The sequence below is a fragment of the Oryx dammah genome, unplaced genomic scaffold (genome assembly GCF_014754425.2).
Source record: "Oryx dammah isolate SB20612 unplaced genomic scaffold, SCBI_Odam_1.1 HiC_scaffold_4, whole genome shotgun sequence".
NCBI classification, from domain to species: Eukaryota; Metazoa; Chordata; class Mammalia; order Artiodactyla; family Bovidae; genus Oryx; species Oryx dammah.
This window is the reverse complement of record NW_024070188.1, coordinates 36624123-36647082: the sequence shown is the minus strand read 5'-3', so window position 1 is coordinate 36647082 and position 22960 is coordinate 36624123. Positions and strand designations below refer to the sequence as shown.

General features: G+C 36.1%; 1 protein-coding gene across 1 annotated transcript in view; it reads right to left on the bottom strand.

The window, feature by feature from the left end:
* Positions 1-22960, bottom strand: part of ASCC3 (activating signal cointegrator 1 complex subunit 3) — a 339817-nt gene that overhangs the window by 192594 nt on the left and 124263 nt on the right. Inside the window, exon 11 of the mRNA XM_040239121.1 lies at positions 6822-6986. Within this exon, the coding sequence (XP_040095055.1) occupies positions 6822-6986 (165 nt within the window). The remainder of the gene's footprint in view (positions 1-6821; positions 6987-22960) is intronic.

Below are 22960 nucleotides of genomic sequence, written 5' to 3'. Positions count from 1 at the left end.
AATATATAGATATATATATTTGTGTGTATATAGTTTTTTATCATATAGAATTTCTTTCTAAATTTCTATTGTATTTTGCTGTTGTTCTTCAGTAGCTCAGTTGTGTCCAACTCTTTGCTATCCCATGGAGTGCAGCACACCAGGCTTCCCTGTCCTTCACCATCTCCCAGAGTTTGCTCAAATTCATGTCCACTGAGTGGGTGAGGCTATCTAACCATGTCATCCTATATTTTTATATATTTACTAGGCTTCCATGTAAAAGTCTAATTTTAAAAACGGCTTCTTACCTGGGAAAAAGTCTGAAAATCTCTGATGTGATTGAAGCACACATGACTTGGAATGAATCTGGTAAGCTAATTAACTTTAACCAAATTCCTTTATGAGAGAATGCATAAAAAAAGATTCTCAATCTGTAACAAAAAACTATACAGTACTATTATTTTTTTAAATCTAGGAATGTTTAATGTTCTTGCTATCATAAATAAAATAAGGGGATTCATGGGATATACTTATTTGAGCAAATATTTTAATTATTTTTTTCAGTTTTTTTATGACCTTCTTAGTCAAAAGTTATTTGCCTCATGTTAGTATCTTCAAGTTACTATACGTAAGTGAGCAGCTCCCAACACTGGATTTCACCTTGGATATTTCAATACAGAGTATACATGGGCTGGGAAAATCTAAGGTCCTGCACTCCCTGACACAAATATCACTTACAGGAACTAAGAGAAAATGTGGCCCTGTCCCTTCCAAACTCATTCTGGAAGTAGGACAAAAATGAATCTGCTTACTCATTGTAATGTGTTATATCTGGGCTTATTTGAGGATTAAATAAAACACTATGAGATACACACATAGCTTCCCAAGCAAACCCAACCCAAGTCAAGGAACCCTAAGTAAGGGGAACAGATGACCCTACCTATTATGTAAGAAGTCTTCTTTACATATTATAATTAGACTCCTTTACGTAATTAGAATGCTGTTTTTAAATACATTTACTTATTTGGCTGTACTACATCTTATTTGTGCCCATGTGACCTTGCTCTTCATTGCGCCATACAGGATCTTTTAGTTGCGGCATGTAGGAATTTTTAGTTGTGGCATGTAGGATCTAGCTCCCTGACCAGGGATTGAACACGGGGCCCCGGAATTGGGAGCATGGAGTCCTAGCCACAGGACCACCAGGGAAGCCCCTAGAATAATTTTAATTATACTACAGTTCTATTTACTACTGGTGGTGATTGAAAGGATATGAAAGTGATTTTTAGTATTAAAATCATTTAACACATAAGTTATTGAGTATATTTTTAATGTCTTTTGATGTTAAATACATGACACCTTGCAAACATTAGAGATATTTTTCTGCTAAACCCCCATTTTAAAACTGTTACCTTTTTAATCTAAAAATAATCTGTTATACTCATAAATCTGTACGAGAAATATTTTCCTTTAAATATGGAGAATTTGAAACTTTAGGTCTTAAACCACATCTTGAAGCTCTACACACTAGAGAGGAACCTGAAAATATTAATAGTTGAAAACTAAAAAAAGTTAACATTTTGCAGTTTCTTCTTTATCATTAGCCCAAAATATAGGCAGTAAATTTTTATAGCATTTTCCGTCACATAAAATCTAAGTTTGGACAAAGTCTCCCTACTCACTGAAAGTAAATTTAGTTAAAACAACTAATGTTAGTTCAACACTGTTACAACAGATTTGGGTTTTATTCTACTTTTCTCTTTTCCAAATCTCTCTCATGCCAAGGATGTTGTGAATTTAGTGCCTAATACCATCATGTAATTTTAGAACCTGACTGAACAGAATCTACATGGCATTAGAGAAGCTCCCTACGGTGCGTCTATGTTAGTCACAAAGTGCCATGTGAAGCACTGCCATCTACTGGGGATGTCTCAGAATCACAGGAACAAACAAAAAGAGGAACTTCACTTTTTATAGAAATATTTATGAGCACTGCACTGCACTAATACACTGGAAGTATGAGGAGAATCATACAGATCATTCTGTCAAGGAGATTAAAGTCTGGTGAGGGCCACAAATAAAGACAGAATTAACTATAACAAGTTGTGAAATTATAAGGAAGACTGTGGTAAGTGCTAAAAATGTGCAAAGAAAGGGAATACAGAGGGAACACAGAAAAGGTGGAATTCATGCTGAGTGGTGAACTAGGAAACACTTCAGAGAAGTGATACTGGGCAGATTCTAAAGAACAGTGGGTTTTCAACAAATAGATCAGTGGAGTGATAATATACAATTTTGCATTTACAACCCTTAATCTCATAAAGATACATTCTGACTTAAGTAAGATTAGTTTCACCTCTGAAAGAGATGGGGAAAAAAGAGGCATTGGAAAAAAAAACTGGGGAAGGAAAAAATTTGGTTCTGTGTGGTTGGAACCTAAGTAGCTAAGGAATAGAATGGAAAAGTTAAAATTAAACAAATAGATCAGGGTTTTAATAGACTTTTAAGACCAGCTAAGGTATTTAAACATTTTTCTTAAGATAAACAAACAGCAAGTCAGCAAAGATTTATGAGCATAGTACTGATAAACTATATAATTGGAATTTGGCTATATTATGAAGATGCTAATGTAGAGGATGAATTAGTATATTATACATTTAAATATTGCTGTGCTATGTTGAGTTGCTCAGTCGTGTCTGACTCTTTGCAACCCCATGGACTGTAGCCCGCCAGGCTCCTCTGTCCATGGGATTCTCCAGGCAAGAATACTGGAGTGGGTTGCCATGCCCTTCTCTAGTGGATCTTCCCAACCCAGGGATTGAACCCAGATCTCCTGCTTGCAGGTGGATTCTTTTACCATCTGAGCTACCAGGGAAGCCCAAGAATACTGAAGTGGGTAGTCTATCCCTCAGGGGATCTTCCCAACCCAGGAATAGAACCAGGGTCTCCTGCATTGCAGGTTTCTTTACCAGCTGAATTACCAGGGATATTTGAATATTATATATCCATATTATATACAACATATTATATGTTCCTTCATCTTCTATTAACATGGTATATTTATAATTATACTACATATAATTAAAACATGCAATTTTATATATTTTACATCATATAGTTTATACTACATATAGAAAATTATACTATTAAAATTCATATATTACAAAATATTTATGAATTTTAATGAATGCCTCAAAGTATATATGGTACGAATGTGTATGTCTCTTGTGTACATGTGAATACAGCAGCACTCTTGCAATCTATTTTCTCCCTCAGTTGGGAATGCTCAAGAAAGAAAGATGCCTTGGTCAAATCCCTTGAAAACATGCTACTGATAGTCCTCTTGGCAATTATACTAATGGTATTTACTTGACCTCTAATGCTCTACAGTTGCAGGAAAGCCTTATCTCTGTAATGCTTTTAGCTGATGGACATGGTCTCTCCAGATAGCTCAATGCAAACAAACCAGGAATGTATGGACTCATGTGGCCTGGGCTCCCTGAAAAACATCACTAAGCTATGTACATATCAAGGTACCAAATCAAAACATCTCATGATCAGGAAGTATCACCATGGGAAGTAGTACCTTCTGTTAAGCACAAACTCACTTTACCCCATATGCTAATCATATGCACTGCTTTGTATGTCAATCATACCTCAATAAAGCTGTTAAAATTTTTATTTAAAAATCTCATGATCAAAATAGCTCTCTTTTGCATAAATGATGCCCGGAATGATTCTTTTCAAGACTTCACAAGTAAACTAACTGCCAGAGCAAAAGAAGAGAACAGTGGTGGCAGCTGCAGACTTTTTACATGTATTCTTGACGCTGTTCTAAGTTGAGTATTAGCTAAAATCTCTGATTTTTGTGTGTCTACTTGAATATTTCAACTCTTTGTATTCTGAGTCTGTATGTATGTATGCACATATTTTTATATGGTAAAAAGTGAACATGTCCCCAAAAGTCCTCTAATTCCATCCCTACTATAAAACCACTTTTACACTTGTTGCATATGCTTTCACATCTATTCACCCTACTCTACCCAGCTTAAAAATCTAAATGGAGGCAAGAAATTTGTTAACTACATCCACAACACCTAGAACCATGAAGCTGGCACAGAGCAGGTAGTTAACAAATGTTCAGTAAATGAGTGAATGAGAATATAAATATATTGCTCCCCCCTCCCCCGCCCAGGATTGTGCTATATAATAGGACCCAGCTTGCCTTTTCAATGAAGAATATAACCTGGATATCTTTTAAGTCTGGTTCTTATAACTCTGCCTCATTCTTATTAAAAGACTGCAAAGTAGCATTTTATTTGATGATTGTAATAGGATTTATTTAATCATATTTTCTTTTGTTGAATATTTGGGTTGTTTCCAACATATTTTGCATTAACAAGAAAGCATCAGTGAATACTGGTGTTACTATATCTATGTTTCTGTGCTATTACTTCTATAGGTTAGACCTCTAGAAGGAAAAGAATAGTTTAGTGAGAGTTTTCAAATTACATTCTTTTTTACTTTTGCCAATCTAATGGAAGAGGAATGTCTCAAGTTAATTTGGATTCTTTTTAAGCTTCTTTTTTATGATTTTCAGTATTTTTATTTCTACTGTAAAGTGCTTTTTCCAAATTTTCAAAAAACTTATATTTCTTACTATCAACAACCTCAGATATGCAGATGGCCCTGCCACTCTAATGGCAGAAGATGAAGAGGAACTAAAGAGACTCTTGATGAAAGAGTTTTGGTGAAAAGGCTGGCTTGAAACTTAACATTCAAGAAACTAAGGCCATGGCATCTGGTCCCCTCACTTCATGGCATACAGATGGGGAAACAACAGAAACAGTGACAGACTATTTTCTTGGGTTCCAAAATCACTGCAGATGGTGACTGCAGCCATGAAATTAAAAGACGCTTACTCCTTGGAAGGAAAGCTATGAGAAATCTAGCACAGCCAGCCAAGATCCATACAGTCAAAGCTATGTATGGATGTAAGAGTTGGACCATAAAGGCTGAATGCTGAAGAATTGATGCTTTTGAATTGTGGTGCTGGAGAAGACTCTGGAGAGTCCCTTGGACAGCAAACCAGTCAATCCTAAAGGAAATCAGTCCTGAATAATCATTGGAAGGACTGATGCTGAAGCTCCAATACTTTGGCCACCTGATGCAAAGAGCTGAGTCATTGGGAAAGACTGAAAACAAAAGAAGAGGGCGGCATTGGATGAGATGGTTAGGTAGCATCACTGACTCAGTGACATGAATTTGAGCAAACTCTGGGAGATAGTGAAGGATAGAGGAGCCTGACGTGCTGCAGTCCATGGGTTTGCAAAGAGTGGGACATGACTTAGTGGCTGAACAACAAATATTTATTAGTTTACAATAACCTTTTAATTACAAAGGACATCTAAGCTTATTTTATGTGCGACAAATAATTTCTATTATTCTTATATTTTATCCTTTTGGAGATAAAGATAAAAAAAGATTCTTTTTATCTTACATCTTATCTTTGGAGGCTGATCCCTCGGTCGGGAAGATCCTCTGGAGAAGGAAATGGCAATCCACTCCAGTATTTTATGGTATATTTACCATATTAAAAAACATTATTTTAAAATATCTGAAAATGCAACATAAACTTTATAAGTTCTGTACTCCCTTTTTAAATTTAAATTCCCATAATTAGATCTAGATGACAGCTATTCAAGATAGGAAATGTAAAAGAATTGATGTCTAACTAGTTATTGGGGTAAGGCAGAGTGTTAAGGCAAAGTGTTAAGGTGACTCCCACACACTGAATTTGGGCTTGAGAACTGAGTGAATTATGATGCCCTATATAAATATATGGGAGAAACAACAGAGCTTCTGACATGTTTAGCAAGAGATGTTTTTGGAATATCAAAGTAGAAATATCAACTGTGTTTGGTCAGGACTAGAAGTCAGCAGAGAGATATAGACTACATACAGACTTAGGTGATACTGACAAGGAAATGCTTTTTTCCCAGGGTAAATATTTAGAATAAAAAAGAAGATGGCAAGTGACTAGATCCTGTGCTGTAAGAGGTCACTGAGTGGATGTGAAAGTGAAAGTCACTCAGTTGTGTTTGACTCTTTGAGACCTCATGGACTATACAGTCCATGGAATTCTCCAGGCCAGAATACTGGAGTGGGTAGCCTTTCCCTTTTTCAGGGGATCTTACCAACCCAGGGTTGGAACCCAAGTTTCCCACATTGCAGGTGGATTCTTTACCAGCTGAGCCATCAGGGAAGTCCAAGAATACTGGAGTGGGTAGCCTACTCTTTCTCCGGGGGATCTTTCTGACCCAGGAATCGAACTGGGATCTCCTGCATTGCAGGCGGATTCTTTACCAGCCGAGTTATCAGGGATGAGTGGATGTGACTGCTGATTAATCCACAAGCTGGACCTTGGCAGTCAGAGGATTCTCACTCCCTTTTCAGTGGGGAGACTTTGGACATGGAGAAAAGTGGTTGAATCACTAACATTTTCCTATGTTCTACCATTATGTTAATATTGTTTAGTCCAACTGCTCCTCAGTCTTTTGGCTAAGATCAAGTGTAATATTGCTTTGTCAATAATAGATCCAAACACAGGTTTATAAGTTTTCCTGTATTTATTATGGTTAATTTAAAGAGACTTCAATAAAATAAGACTTGGAAGGAAGAACAATCAGGCACTTTTGACATAAAAATGAAATACCTACAGGTTTATCCACACTAAATTATCTTTTTCCCCATACACAACACATATTAATATTTCTTTGAATGCTAGATTAAAGTTTAAAAACTTACCCCTCAAAATAAGCATACATATAACTTCCTCTTACCTGCCGTAAAGTTCGTGCCACTATGCTTTCTAATACCGGTCCTCTATCTTCATGCAGTAAATGGACTTCATCAAGAATAAGGAGCTTTACAATTTGGGAAAGAGCTACGTCTCCAACACTCTTTCTTGTTACTACATCCCATTTTTCCGGTGTGGTCACAAGCATCTATAACACAAGAAAAGATAAATTTAAAAGAGGAAAAAGATCATGTATTACTTAAATTTTCACCGTCATTCAAAAAGAAATATGATTGACCACTTATATACAGATCAAATAAAAGGTGTTAAAGATACCCAAAATGTTATCTGATTCCCTATACACAACAGTCACTTCTCTATAAGTTGTGATACTAAGCAGTTCTTTAAAACTCAGTGAAGGTAGTCTGTCAGTAAATTGTACTGTAAAGTGTACAAATTACACAAGCATATTTAAAATGTATCTTACTATGTTAAAAAAACAAAAAAACAAATGACACTATCTTTTAAACAAGTGTGTACTGATAATGGCTTTCATTTGAAAAGGTATAAAAACAAGTGAACAAAGCATTAAAAGGAAATGAAAAGGATACCAGGAATCTACTCTAGGAATGGTCGGTCACCTGTTTATACTACTCCAGATTTGGAGGAAACTTGACTACTGATACACAGTTTTAAAAAACTACCCCCTTTAATATCAACTAGTATACGCAGCTCTTTATTCTAAAAAACAATACATATATTACAGCATAACCGGCACATAATAGCAATAAAAACAATGAGTCACCGGAGATCCAGGGTACCTAGAGCAGAAGGCGAGAACAGGGTATTTATGTTAAGATCTTAGAAGGGACCATTTGAAGTGAGCTGTGATTATAAATCTATTTGCTTTCTACATATTGAATTGCTTGTGTCCTCTAAAAGTATACAATGGCAGAGAAAAAGACAAGTTTAATAAACCTCCTGCTTCTGCTGCTGCTGCTGCTAAGTAACTTCAGTCGTGTCTGACTCTGTGTGACCCCATAGACGGCAGCCCACCAGGCTCCCCCGCCCCTGGGATTCTCCAGGCAAGAACACTGGCGTGGGTTGCCATTTCCTTCTCCACTGCATGAAAGTGAAAAGCGAAAGTGAATTCGCTTAGTCGTGTCCGACTCTTAGCGATCCCATGGACTGCAACCCACCAGGCTCCTCCATCCATGGGATTTTCCAGGCGAGAGTACTGGAGTGGGTTGCCATTGCCTTCTCCAATAAACCTCCTACTACGGTAATATTACACTATTATATATTTAACATGTGAGGTAACAAGTCAAAAACTGAAGTTTCTCTTAGCCAGTATATCAGATTATAGAGCCTGATGATAATCAAAATTCAACTATTTCATGAAGAAGTTAAATGAGATGGGAGTCAGACTGTTCAACACTTTTGTTGTGCTGTAACTCTCATGTCTGTTTTGAAGTTGCTTATGGGAATGGTAATCTTCTTTTCTCAGACTGCAAATCACATACACTTCTTAATAAATGCATAATCCAAGTATGTCAGTATAATCTGTTGCATTATTAGAGATATCATGATCACTTTGAAATAAACTATATCAACCACAAAATTTAGCATCTGTATTTCAATATAACATTAATTGGCAAACTATAATGAAATAGATTAAGGCATTCATATCTAAGGTGCAAAATACTATGAAGCTACTTAGTTAATTTGCTAAAGTTAAATGGTAATATTAAAGCCACATCAAATGCTACATTGAAAAAAATACGCTACTGGAATGAAGTATAAACAGATGTATAATGAATTTTAAGATCTAAAATGGTTTGAAACATTCACTATGCATTAACATCTTTTATATTCCAATAATTTAAACATAACTTCTACTTTGAAAAATGACAATTTAAAACAATCCAAGATATATCTTACAAATATGCTCAGGGATTACTCACTAACAACTCTTTAACTGAAAATCCTAAAAAACATGCCCATGTGTTTTCAAAAGCAACAATTCTTCTAAACTGTAAATTCATGTTACATTAAAATATAAAATAAGCTTACAATTCATAAATGTTAAGAAAGCTACAAAGTATACTAAAAAGCTAATAATGTGGTAAAAACTAAATTTTAAAATAAAAATTTTCGGATATAAGAAAACTATACTACCAAACCTTAAAAATCCATTTTAGCATTTTGTTTTCTATACTTTCAGCACAGTGAGAAATGACTTCACTTATATTACCATTTCATTACTCTTAATTCCCTGAACAAAAATGGCTAGAAAATAAAGTGTCACATTTGCTTAATGAATTGGAACTCATGCAAGACATTTCCATCTGCTCTTGTATTAGGGCATAGGTTAACTGTCAATATTTTTACTGTCAACTCAAATTTCTCTCAATACATGTACTTTATTCCTTTAAAAAATCATTATTCCAAACTGTTCCAATTTTAGCCTAACCACTGGTAAAATGGCACAGTTAAGATGCTATACAACCACTACTGTGTCAACAATTTGGTATATTCAATTTAAAATGCTCCATCCATTTGACAGCTAAACCAAAAGACCTAAGACTAAGTGGCTAGAGCCACTTCATCTGGAAACTAACATAAACATAATCTTTTGCCTTTTAAAACATTGTGACCCAGGGGAAATCACTTTATCTCTCCTTCCCTTTTTTGTCTATTGCATTATTTCTGACATGTAACATGTACAGATTTAAAGTGCACAATGTGATGATTTGATACACATACATATTGTAAAACCACTACCACAATGAAGTTAGTTAACTCTTCCCCTCACTTCATATTACTTTCGTGTTTCAGTGTGTGTGGTGATAATATTTAAGATCTGCTCTCTTAACAACTTTCAAGGATATAACACAGGAATGTTAATTATACTCACTGCACTGTACATCAGATCCCCAGAACACATTCATCTTATATCTAGAAGTTTGTACACTTGGACCAACATTTTCCCATTTCCCTTATCCCTAAGTTCCTGGTAACCAACATTGTACTGTTTCTTTCTTGAGTTTGGCTTTTCTTCCCCCATACATAAGTGAGAACATAACAGTATTTGTCTTTTCTTTTTTGACTTATTTCACTTTAGCATAATGATCTCAAGGTCCATTCTTACTGTGGGAAAAGGCTGAATTTCCATTTTTTACGGCTGAATAATATTCTATTCTACATATATGCCACATTTTTTTTTGGTCCATTCATTTCTTGGTGAACACTTAGGGTTGTTTCCATATCTTAGCTATTGTGAATAAAGCTGCAAGGAACATCAGAGAACAATCTCTCCTCAAGATAATGATTTCAATTCCTTCTGATATATACCCATAAGTAGAACGGCTGCATCATATGGTAGTTCTATGTTTAACTTTTTGGGAGAACTTCAAAGTGTTTCCATAGTGGCAGTACACATTTATATTCCCAGTTTACAACAGCAACTTACAATAGTGCACAAAAGATCCCTTTTCTCCACATCCTCGCCCATATTTGTCCTCTCTTGTCTTTTTTGATAACAAGTCAATCTAACAGTTGTAAGGGGATATCGCATTGTGATTATGACTTGCATTTCCCTGCTGATTAGTGAAGTTAAACATCTTTTACTGTACTGGGGGTCATTTGCATGCTTTCTTTGGAAAAATGTCTATTCTAGTCCTCTGTCCATTTATTGTTGTTTTGTTTTTGGTTTGGCTTTTGTGTCATGTGTGTGTTTTGCTTTTGAGTTGCATGGATATTGAGTTCTTTTCAGATAGATGGCTTGCTAACGTCTTCTCCTACAGGTAACCTTTTCATTCTGCTATTTCTTTTGCTGTGTGGAAGCTTATTCTCACTTTTGTTTCATGGGTTTTTGATGTCATATCCAATAATCATTCCCAAGATCAATGTCAAAGAGATTTTTTCTCTATGTTTTCTTGAAGTAGTAGTTTTACAGTTTCAGGTCTTATATGTAAATCTTTAATCCATTTTTGTGTTAAATTGCTTCAATCGTGTTCCATTCTTTGCGACCCTATAGACTGAAGCCCACCAGGCTTCTCTGTCCATGGGATTCTCCAGGCAAGAAAACTGGAGTGGGTTGCTATACCCTCCTCCAAAGGATCTTCCCAACCCATGGAGCTTCCCAATAGCAGAGAAGAGGACCAAACCCTCTTATGTCTCTTGCATTGGCAGGCAGTTTCTTTATCACTAGCGCCACCTGGGAAGCCCCTTAATTCTTTGTAAGCAATATAAAATAGGTGGCCATTTTCATTCCTCTGTATATGGCTATCCACTTTTCCCCGTACAGTTTACCAAAGATATCATTCTTTCCCAACTGCTTTCAGCTCAACTGTCAAATATTAGTTGATGGTATACGTGTGAGTTAATTTCTAGTCTCTCTTCTGCTCCACTGGTCTATGTGTCTATTTTTTTGCCAGTACCATACTTTTTGATTACTACAGTTTTGTAGTATAGATTAAAGTTAGGAAGTGTGATACCTTCAGCTTTGTCCATTCTCAGGATTGCTTTGACTCTTTGGGTCTTTTGTGGTTACATACTAACTTTAAAATGCATTTTTCTATATCTGTGAAAAATGATAATGGAATTTTGATAGGGATGCACTGAATCCATAGATGGCTTAGATAGTATAGACATTTTCTCTTTCAATGTATGAAAGACATTAACTCTTTCAATATATGACAGACATGAGCTACCTTTTCATTTATTTATTCCATTTATTTTTCAATTTCTTTCCTCAGTGTTTTACAGTTTTTGGTGTACAGATCTTTCATTTCCTTGGTTAAATTTATTTCTAAGCATTACATTTTTTTTTGATGCTCTTGTGTATGTGATTATTTCTTTCTTTTTCTGATAGTTCGTTGTTAGTGTATAGAAATGCAATTGCTTTCTGCATGTTGATTTTGTATCCTGCAACTTTACTGAAGTTGTTTCTTAGTTGCAGAAGATTTTTCCTGGAGTCTTTAGGGTTTCCTATATATAAAATCATATGTGCAGTGACCATATTACTTCTTTTCTGATTCAGAAGACCTTTATTTCTTTTTCTTGCTTAATTATTCGGGCTAGGACTTCCAGTACTACGTTGAACAGGACTAGCGAGAATCTGCACCCTTGTCCTGATCTTAGCAAAGAAAGATCAACCTCAGGAAAGTTTTCAACCTTTCACTGTTGAGTATGATGTTAATTATAGGTTTGTTATATATGGACTTTATGATGCTGAAGACAATTCCTTCTATACCCAATTTGTGGAGAGTTTTTAACCATAAAAGATGTTGAATATTGCAGGAAAAAGTTTTTAAATGAAAGACATAAAATACCACTTGTTTAGAGAGCATGTGGAAGAACTAGAACTCTCATGAAACAATGGTGGAAATGAAAACTCACACAACCATTTTGAAAAGCTGCTTGGTATTACCTACTAGAGATGAACACATGTAAGCCTTGTGACCAGCAATTCCATTCCTGGTGAATTATGTACTGAACAGAAATGCACACGTACCTGTACCTAAAGATGTATATTAGAATTTCCATAGCTATACTATTTATAATACTTCAAAACTGGAAGCTAAATTTCCATCAACAATAATACAGATAAAAAACTTATAACAGTTATACAAGGAAACAATTATACAAAACAACAAAAATGAGTAAACTATTGCTATATGCAATAATACGGTAAAAATCTGAAAATCTTGTTAGTGAAAGAATCCAGTTATACAGTATAAAATTTCATGGATAGGAAGTTTTGAAACAGGTGAAACTAACATAAGGTGTGAAAAGCTAGGAGTCATCTCTGAAGAAGAAGGACACAAAATGGGAGAGAAATGAGGAAAGATTTTGAAGTGTGGTAAAACTATTTTGATCAGTGTGGTGCCTATATCAGTGTATTCAGTTTAGGAAAATTTATCAACCTGTTCATTTACAATTTCTGTACTATTCTGAGTATGTATGTTACTCAGTAACAGTAAGCTGTGCACATACATGCTATTATAATTACATATAACTTATAATTAAAAACAAAAATTAAATGGCAAGAAGGGATATCTGAACTGAACAGGCAAAAGGTAAGTAAGAGTCTGCTAGATAAAGAAAGAAAAAAAATATTGCATGCTACAAAGAAAAATAAGCAAAATTTGTTCTTTGTGCTTCTAATATGCATTAGTCACGTATCATCTCTTGTATAATCTTTCTATGTACACCACAAGCATTCTGAGGAAGGAATCAAATATAAAATCTTTTACATAGAAGTCCAAGTTCTTCAACCTACTGATTGGATTTCTTTCTCATACAAATGACAACTTCTAAATTTATGTCTATTTCCTGACCACTTATCAATCTTCTCCTCAATCAGAGACCTCTATAAGCACTAAAAGCAAAGAGATAAGAAAGTTTTAGCATATTTATAAATGTTTTTGAACATCATAGTTTTTGATTGAAGTTTTTGAACGAAGAAGAGAAATTAGACACCTATTATTCATAATTCCCATATTTCCTTAATGTTATTGTTGTTGATGTCTATTTAAAAATAAGATTTATTCTTATTTGTCAATATTCATATTTTCCATACATAGACCAGTCCATAAAATTTTCTAATTCCAAAAAATTAATTCATTATACAAAAAAAGTCTTGAAATTATATCACTAATAGCAATATATATCCAGCTTAAGACAGAATGTTTGTGATGTCTAAATACAGTTTTATGCTTAACAAATCCTGTTATATCTATTTAAAGCTATACAAGTCACACTGATATCCTACTGAATTTTAAACATTTTTAAAAAACATTTTGACTGTTGGAGCAGTATTTTTCCTTGAGGCAGATGGCTATAAATTAAAACTAGATTTTAAATGTTAAGTCAAAGGAATATAACAAATTTTAAAAATGAAAGTATGCTTTCTTACCTTTATAATATTTAAAATAAATTTTGAAATTTTTGGTAGACTATAGAAAAAATTTTTAATTGTTTAAACTCATTACATTAGATTTTAAGAAACAGAACGGTAAAATATTAAAATATAGTTATTAAAATCTAAGAGTATATCACTATACTTCAACAAGTCTCAAGAGCTATTGATTTTGAGCTACATCATCATTTCATGTGTCACTAGGAAGTTAAAAAAAAAACCAACAAATAAAATTTTCTAAATGTCTTAACAATTGATGAAATACTGTACATTTAGTTGAAAATGTTGGGGATCTATTAACTATGTTAAAGAACAATATTCAAGAATGTGTGATCAATACATTTTCTGTGTGAAAAAAGTCAGCCTAGAGCTGTTACAAATCACATTTTAATGCTATAGAATTAGACCATGCAACTGTTTGCAGCATTTAGGAAATCTATCTTCCTTTTTAAAATACATCATCACATACTTACTCAACCAACAAGCCTATAAATTATATGAATGTTTTAAGGATAAAATCTAAAATGTCACACGGTTTAAATTCCGTAAAAACACATATCATTACAGTTACACTAAACTCTGCTTTACAAATGTCAGTTCTGATTGATGGCAACAACCCCCGTAATGGAACCTGACAGCCCGCAGATTATACCTGCCACTTGGGACACTTCAACAAATCAGTTTGTTCCAACTACTTCCTTTTCTACCATTTTTTATGTTTCCTCCTCTCCCACCAATTCACACGCCCGAGTGCACACGCAAACATGTAAAGCCCAAAGTATTCTGAAGTATCTAGCTATATACTTATGTCAAGGATCAAAGTTTTCATTTATAAAATGAAAATATATAAGCTAACTGGAGAATCTTCAACTACAAAAGTATCCTTATGCATATTTTTGTTTAAAGTACAGATATGGTCAAGCTAAATCATAAGGAATATAATCTGAAATATGTTTTGGTATCTTGATGTTCAAAAAAAATCTGTATTATACTATTTTTAGTTAAAAGCTCAAAGGTAAACATTTACTAAATAAAGAAACAAAGTATAATTCAATAAGAAATCCTAATACTTGCAAAGGAACAGAGCATTGAGTTCTGGAGTAAGGGAGAAAAGGCTCCTATAATATATAACTCAAAATTAAACATTTAAGAAAAATACTTTCTAGATTGCATGTGTTTATAACTGGAGCAGAATTATATTTGCAGTTCTTTTTGTCAATTTAAAACACTTTCCAACAATCTCAGAACATATATACTGAACTATAGCCTCATCAACGTAAGTGTGTAAAGAATACAGTGCTTTATTATCCTAAAACTTAATTACACATAAAGAAAAATGCAAAAATTGGTTTATATTGCAATATGTAAAAGCCATGAAGACCTAGATCTCATCATTCTAATTGGCTGTCCACAATACCCTAGGGTTTAGTTTAGTTCCATTAAATCTCAAAGAGCCGGGGTCTGATATAACTTACAATGATTCCTATTCTGCTCACTCATAAAAGATATTTCTTGAATCTGACTAATATGCAGAGAAGAAAATGGCAACCTAAGCCAATCTTCTTGCCTAAGAAATCTCATGGACAGAGGAGCCTGGTGGGTTACTCCATGGAGTCACAATAGAATCTGACGACTTAGCAACTAAACAACAGAACAATGACTGATTTGTTGTAGAAACCTGTCCTGTTGTAAATCTTGTCCTGTACAATGAGGATATGACTCATACTGAATGAGTTTCCTTGGTTTATTATAGTTTTTTTTTTTCCTCCCAAATCAAACAGGTATATGTGCCCTTTGAAAGTGGGAGAAACATCCTCTCTCATATGACTCTGAATATTTGATAGTTTGATAATCATTACCTCTTTCCTAACACCTGTGGAGAGCTCAGACTGAGGATCAATTTCTTACTAAAGTGAAATATTTTAAAATATCATATTGTAGTACCAAACCTAAAACCTCAAATGTGTTGAACTATAATGCAAAATGTATTCAGCAGCTCTTCATAAAAATGCTAATATGAAAATAATACCAATTTAATCTCTTCAAACTAATTCTAAACATTCAATACTAAGAGGTTTTACTAATTCAAGAATAATTAATCAAACGTTTGGAGTCTGTTATTTCAGAAAGAAGAGACACTTGAAGACAAGATTCTAAAATCTTATGAGGAAATTATGGCAGGACATAAGCTGCTGAAAATGACCACAATTAAGGAAATTAGCTGTTTTTATTGTTAATCTACTTCCTTAATTTGGATTCTTGTTGGGTTTTTTTTTTAAGGCAGGACATGTGTACTATTTAATTATAATGTACGGTTATCCAAAGGAGAATTTCTTAATAAAACTTTGCGATTAACTCACTCAACTCAATGTCTTCTGATATTTTTCTATGGTTAAGAACACAAAGATAAAAGGCAAGAAGTTCAGAAGCTTATACTTCAAGGTGAAAACACAGTAAAGAAGTGAAAAGTGGTCTAAATTCTCTCTCATACAAGGCTATGAAATGCAAATGTCGCCTAAAAGGGGGCAGTCAACCTTGTTCAAGAAACTGCCACTGAATCCGCCCACAACGACACATGTATAAATAACACACACAGTACCAACACAACTACAGTGCAGAACTGAGTGAAATTATACATTTTCCGGCATTTTCCCCTCCATTTCCTTACATTTCCTACCATCTAACTAGCTTACAGCACAGAAAAAGATCAAACAGAATTACTTATTATTAGTGTTGAAGTGGTTTCACAGAAACTCATATTCAATAAAAAACAAGGCTTAAGAAAGTGTTAAAGAAGGACAAAAGCAAATAGACCCAAAGAATTAGCTAATATAATATATGTGATTAAGTATAAAACCTGGCTGTAAGTTTTCTTAATATTGAGTTGAAAAAAAAAAAAAAACATAACTGGGAGTTAGATTTGTAAAGAGAGGGGGGCCACAGGAATTTCTAGCATTCATCCCCTCCCCTCAGAAACATTAAACATTAATTGGAAGAATTATCTGCACACAAACACTGCTTCGCAAAAACCAAGGATTCCAGGTAAGAGATTACCACATGTGGGTGAAGTACAGAAATAAGACACAGCGAGGAGGGTAGGAAAGATACACTCACATTAGGCCCATGATTTGTCCTCTAAGCCCAGAAAACCCAGCACAGAGAGAACTATCTTTCCAGTTGGAGAAGAAAGTAAAACGAAGTACCTAACTGCAGGCCCTAACATCAGGCCAACCCCAAGGCTGTAGGGCGTCCCAACCTAGGTCCCCAGCTTACCCCCAGCTCCTGCTAGCTCCAGCCACCCACGGCAGGGCTGCTCATGAAGCCTCAGGAAGCAGCCATGGTATACCTACAGGCAGGCTCCTGTGAACCCATATCTGGTAACTGAAAAGGTGTTTAACATCACTAATCCTCTTGCAATGCAAACAAAACCACAATGATCCTAATACCTCACACTAGTTAGGATGTCAATTACCAAAAAAGAATACTGGTGTCTGCAGTAGGAAAACACTCCCCAAGTTAATTATGACATTGCAACTGAAGAAGATTTGGTTAAATCTGTCAAATTTCTAGGGCCCCAGGACTCCCGTATTCATTCTCTATTCAGTAACTACACTGTTTTTCATTGTACTATACAGATTTCTTTTAGGCAAATCAGTCACCAAAAAGAGATTTTGCCATACTATGTGCAATGGCAGAGAGCTGAAATTACAGTGTAGTTCTGCCTGGCTGGGGCATCATCATTACCTTTACTAACTTAACATGGAGAAGCAGCTTTGTATTTTAATTCATATTTATTTGACTGTCAGTGATGTTTAACACCTTATTTATGAAACTTCATTTTTCCCTTGTGGTAAGAGTCTACTCTTATATATAGGATTTGGGTTTATATCATCAATTCACATAAATTCAGCTTTTAATGGAAATATTAACCATAACTAGTAACTTTATTTTTCTGGGCTCCAAAATCACTGCAGATGGTGATTGCAGCCATGAAATTAAAAGATGCTTACTCCTTGGAAGGAGAATTGTGACCAACATAGAGAGCATATTCAAAAGCAGAGACATTAATTTGTCAACTAAGGTCTGTCTAGTCAAGGCTATGGTTTTTCCAGTAGTCATGTATCGATGTGAGTTGGACTATAAAGAAAGCTGAGCACTGAAGAATCGATGCTTTTCAACTGTGGTGTTGGAGAGGACTCTTGAGAGTTCATTGGACTGCAAGGAAATCCAACCAGTCCATCCTAAAGGAGATCAGGGTATTCATTGGAAGGGCTGATGTTGGAGCTGAAATGCCAATACTTTGGCCACCTCATGCGAAGAGTTGACTCACTGGAAAAGACCCTGAAGCTGGGTAAGATTGAGGGCGGGAGGAGAAGGGGACAACAGAGGATGAGACGGTTGGATGGCATCACTGACTCAATGGACATGGGTTTGGGTGGACTCTGGGAGTTGGTGATGGACAGGGAGGCCTGGTGTGCTGCGGTTCATGGGATCGCAAAGAGTTGGAAATGACTGAGCAACTGAACTGAACTGTACGGAGTGGACCCATTTAAGACGGCAATTTGGCAAAATCTATCAAAATTTTAAATGTGCAAACCCTAGGTTCAGCAATCTCACTTCCAAAATTCTATCCTAGAATAAAGAGATACAGACAGAAAGACATGAAGTTCTTGATAAGGCAATAAGGTAAACCATTCAATATCACAGTAATGCAAGTCTATGCCCCAACAGTAACACTGAAGACGCTGATATTGAATGGTTCTATGAAGACCTACAAGACTTTCTAGAACTAACACCCAAAAAAGATGTCCTTTTCATTATAGGGGACTGGAATGCAAAACTAGGAAGTCAAGAAACACCTGGAGTAACAGGCAAATTTGGCCTTGGAGTACAGAATGAAGCAAGGCAAAGGCTAATAGAGTTTTGCCAAGAGAATGCACAGGTCATAGCAAACACCCTCTTCCAGCAACACAAGGGAAGACTTTACACATGGACATCACCAGATGGTCAACAGTGAAATCAGACTGATTACATTCTTTGCAGCCAAAGATGGAGAAGCTCTATACAGTCAGCAAAAACAAGACTGGGAGCTGACTGTGGCTCAGATCATGAATTCCTTATTGCCAAATACAGACTGAAACTGAAGAAAGTGGAGAAAATCACTAGACCATTCAGGTATGACCTAAATCAAATCCCTTATGACTATACAGTGGAGGTGAGAAATAGATTTAAGGGACTAGATCTGATAGAGTGCCTGATGAACTATGGATGGAGGTTTGTGACACTGTACAGGAGACAGGAATGAAGACCATCCCGAAGAAAGAGAAATGCAAAAAAGCAAAATGGCTGTCTGAGAGGCCTTACAAATAGCTGTGAAAAGAAGGGAAGCAAAAAGCAAAGGAGAAAAGGAAAGATATACCCATTTGAATGCAGAGTTTCAAAGACTAGCAAGGAGAGACAAGAAAGCCTTCCTCAGCGATCAATGCAAAAAAATAGAGGAAAACAACAGAATGGGAAAGACATTTCATGCAAAAATGGGCTTGATAAAGGACAGAAATGGTAGGGACCTAACAGAAGCAGAAGATATTAAGAAAAGGTGGTAAGAATACATGGAAGAACTATACAAGATCTTCACGACCCAGATAATCATGATGGTGTGATCACTCACCTACAGACAGACATCATAGAATGTGAAGGCAAGTGGACCTTAGGAAGCATCACTATGAACCAAGCTAGTGGAGGTGATGGAATTCCAGTAGTGCTATTTCAAATCCTGAAAGATGATGGGGTGAAGTGCTGCACTCAATATGCCAACACATTTGGAAAATTCAGCAGTGGCCACAGGACTGGAAAAGGTCAGTTTTCATTCCAATCTCAAAGAAAGGCAATGGCAAAGAATGCTCAAACTACCACACAATTGCACTCATCTCACACGCTAGTAAGGTAATGCTTAAAGTTCTCCAAGCCAGGCTTTAGCAATACATAAACTGTGAACTTCCAGATATTCAAACTGTTTTCCGGAGAGGGTGTGGAGAAAAGGGAACCCTCTTACACTGTTGGTGGGAATGCAAACTAGTACAGCTATTATGGAGAACAGTATGGATATTCCTTAAAAAACTGGAAATAGAATTGCCTTATCACCCAGCAATCTCACTACTGGGCATACACACTGAGGAAACCAGAATTGAAAGAGACATGTGTACCCCAATGTTCATCACAGCACTGTTTATAATAGCCAGGACATGGAAGCAACCTAGATATCCATCAGCAGATGAATGGATAAGAAAGCTGTGGTACATATACACAATGGAGTATTACTCGGCTATCAAAAAGAATGCATTTGAATCAGTTCTAATGAGGTGGATGAAACTGGAGCTGATTATACAGAGTGAAGTAAGCCAGAAAGTAAAATACCAATACAGTATACTAACGCATATATATGGAATTTAGAAAGATGGTAACGATAACCCTGTATGTGAGACAGCAAAAGAGACACAGATGTATAGAACAGTCTGTTGGACTCTGAGATAACCCTGTATGCGAGACAGCAAAAGAGACACAGATGTATAGAACAGTCTGTTGGACTCTGAGGGAGAGGGAGAGGGTGGGATGATTTGGGGGAATGGCATTGAAACATGTATAATATCATATATGAAACTAATCTCCAGTCCAGGTTCGATGCAGGATACAGGATGCTTGGGGCTGGTGCACTGGGATGACCCAGAGGGATGGTACGGGGAGGTATGTGGGAGGGGGATTCAGGATGGGGAACACATGTACACCTGTGGCGGATGCATATTGATATATGGCAAAACCAATACAAAATTGTAAAGTAATTAGCCTCCTAAAATAAATAAATTTATATTAAAAAAAAAGAAAAGGCAGAGGAACCAAAGATCAAGTTACCAACATCAGCTGGATCAAGGAAAAAGCAAGAAAGTTCCAGAAAAACATCTATTTCTGCTTTATTGACTATGCCAAAGCCTTTGACTGTGTGGATCACAATAAACTGTGGAAAATTCTGAAAGAGATGGGAATACCAGACCACCTGAGCTGCCTCTTGAGAAACCTATATTCAGGTCAGGAAGCAACAGTTAGAACTGGACATGGAACAACAGACTGGTTCCAAACAGGAAAAGGAGTACGTCAAGGCTGGATATTGTCACCCTGCTTATTTAACGTATATGCAGAGTACATCATGAGAAACGCCAGGCTGAAAGAAGCACAAGCTGGAATCAAGATTGCCGGGAGAAATATCAATAACCTCAGATATGCAGATGACACCACCCTTATGGCAGAAAGTGAAGAGGAACTAAAGAGCCTCATGATGAAAGTCAAATAGGAGAGTGAAAAAGTTGGCTTAAAGCTCAACATTCAGAAAACTAAGATCATGGCATCTGGTCCCATCACTTCATGGCAAACAGATGGGGAAACAGTGGAAACAGTGTCAGACTTTATTTTTCTGGACTCCAAAATCACTGCAGATGGTGACTGCAGCCATGAAATTTAAAGACGCTTACTGCTTGGAAGGAAAGTTATGACCAACCTAGACAGCATATGCAAAGCAGAGACATTACTTTGTCAACTAAGGTCTGTCTAGTCAAGGCTATGGTTTTTCCAGTGGTCATGTATGGATGTGAGAGTTGGACTATAAAGAAAGCTGAGCACCGAAGAATTGATGCTTTTGAACTGTGGTGTTGGAGAAGACTCTTGAGAGTCCCTTGGACTGCAAGGAGATCCAACCAGTTCATCCTAAAGGAGATCAGCCCTGGGTGTTCTTTGGAAGGACTGATGTTGAAGCTGCAACTCCAATACTTTGGCCACCTGATGTGAAGAGCTGACTCATTGGAAAAGACCCTGATACTGGGAAAGTGGAGGGCAGGAGGAGAAGGGGATGACAGAGGATGAGATGGCTGGATGGCATCACCGACTCGATGGACATGGCTTTAGGTGGACTCCGGGAGTTGGTGATGGACAGGGAGGCCTGGCGTGCTGTGGTTCATGGGGTCGCAAAGCGACCCGACTAAGCGACTGAACGGAAATGAACTGAAGGTAGATCTACACACATTGCTATTAAGTGGAAAAGGGCAAAATGTTATACATTTTATACAAACACATACACATGAATACATAAATATGATCCATTATTAAACTAAACAAAATCACATATACATATATTTCTCTACATTCTGCAGCTCCTGAGTTGAAATGTTTAGGCAACTTGTTTTAAACCACAATACCCTAATACTATTTCCTTTTCATAGGCTTCTGCAGCATCACTATGCTCATATTTTCTATATCAGCATCTAATACACTATACTGCTTGCTTAAATATTTGTCTGTCTCAATAAATCACAGGCACAGTCAAGTCGGGGCAGTGATCACTACTGTATCTACAATGTCTTCAAGTGGTCTGCTGCACTGTCTATACTCAAGGACTGCTGATGGATTAATTATTTTTACAGATAGTAATTATTCCACATATTAGTGGTAACAATTCTTGCCTAATAAGGAAGTAGGACAAATATTTCTATATTTAATAGCAGGATTTATATAACTTATTTTCTACTACATAGATACTTGAGTTTTAAAAAATTTACGTTTAGGATACTGTCACATAATAAATTTTGTGAATTAGCCAGGGGAATGCTCTCCTTAATCCATTCATCTAAATGTACCAAATGGACAAATTGAAAAGCTTACACAAGAAAGAGGTCCTTTTACTGACTCCTGGGGAAAGACAACATTGGCACCCCTACTGCTCACCCTGTGGCCTCAGGGGATGACACTCCAAGTTTCTGGTACCTAGATACTACCTCAACTTAGGATGAATATGTTGAGGATAGGTGGGATCTAGATGGCTCCTTATGTAGTAAGCTAAATAAGCTAAGTGGCCTGTATCCTCAGCTTACCAGGAAGAACAGAATATAACTTGAACATTTCGCAATCAGGACTTACAGGTTTTTATAATGTTTCCTTCCTGACTCTCTTTCTCCATCCCACCCAAACCTAACCCAGGCCTTTCCCATCAGAACTGGCCAGCTTTTCACTTCTTACGTCTCACAAGCAATAGCTGAGGACTCCAAACATAATTTCCTACTAGGCAAAGAAGGAAGTGGATAGCCCTATTAACATGGATCAAAACCTATATTTCTATAAGCAAATTTATGAACACTTCTAAGTATTCTTATAGCCATGTCTCATTTATCAATGCATTCTAATATACTGTGAATGCTTAATAAAAACATATTCAGTAT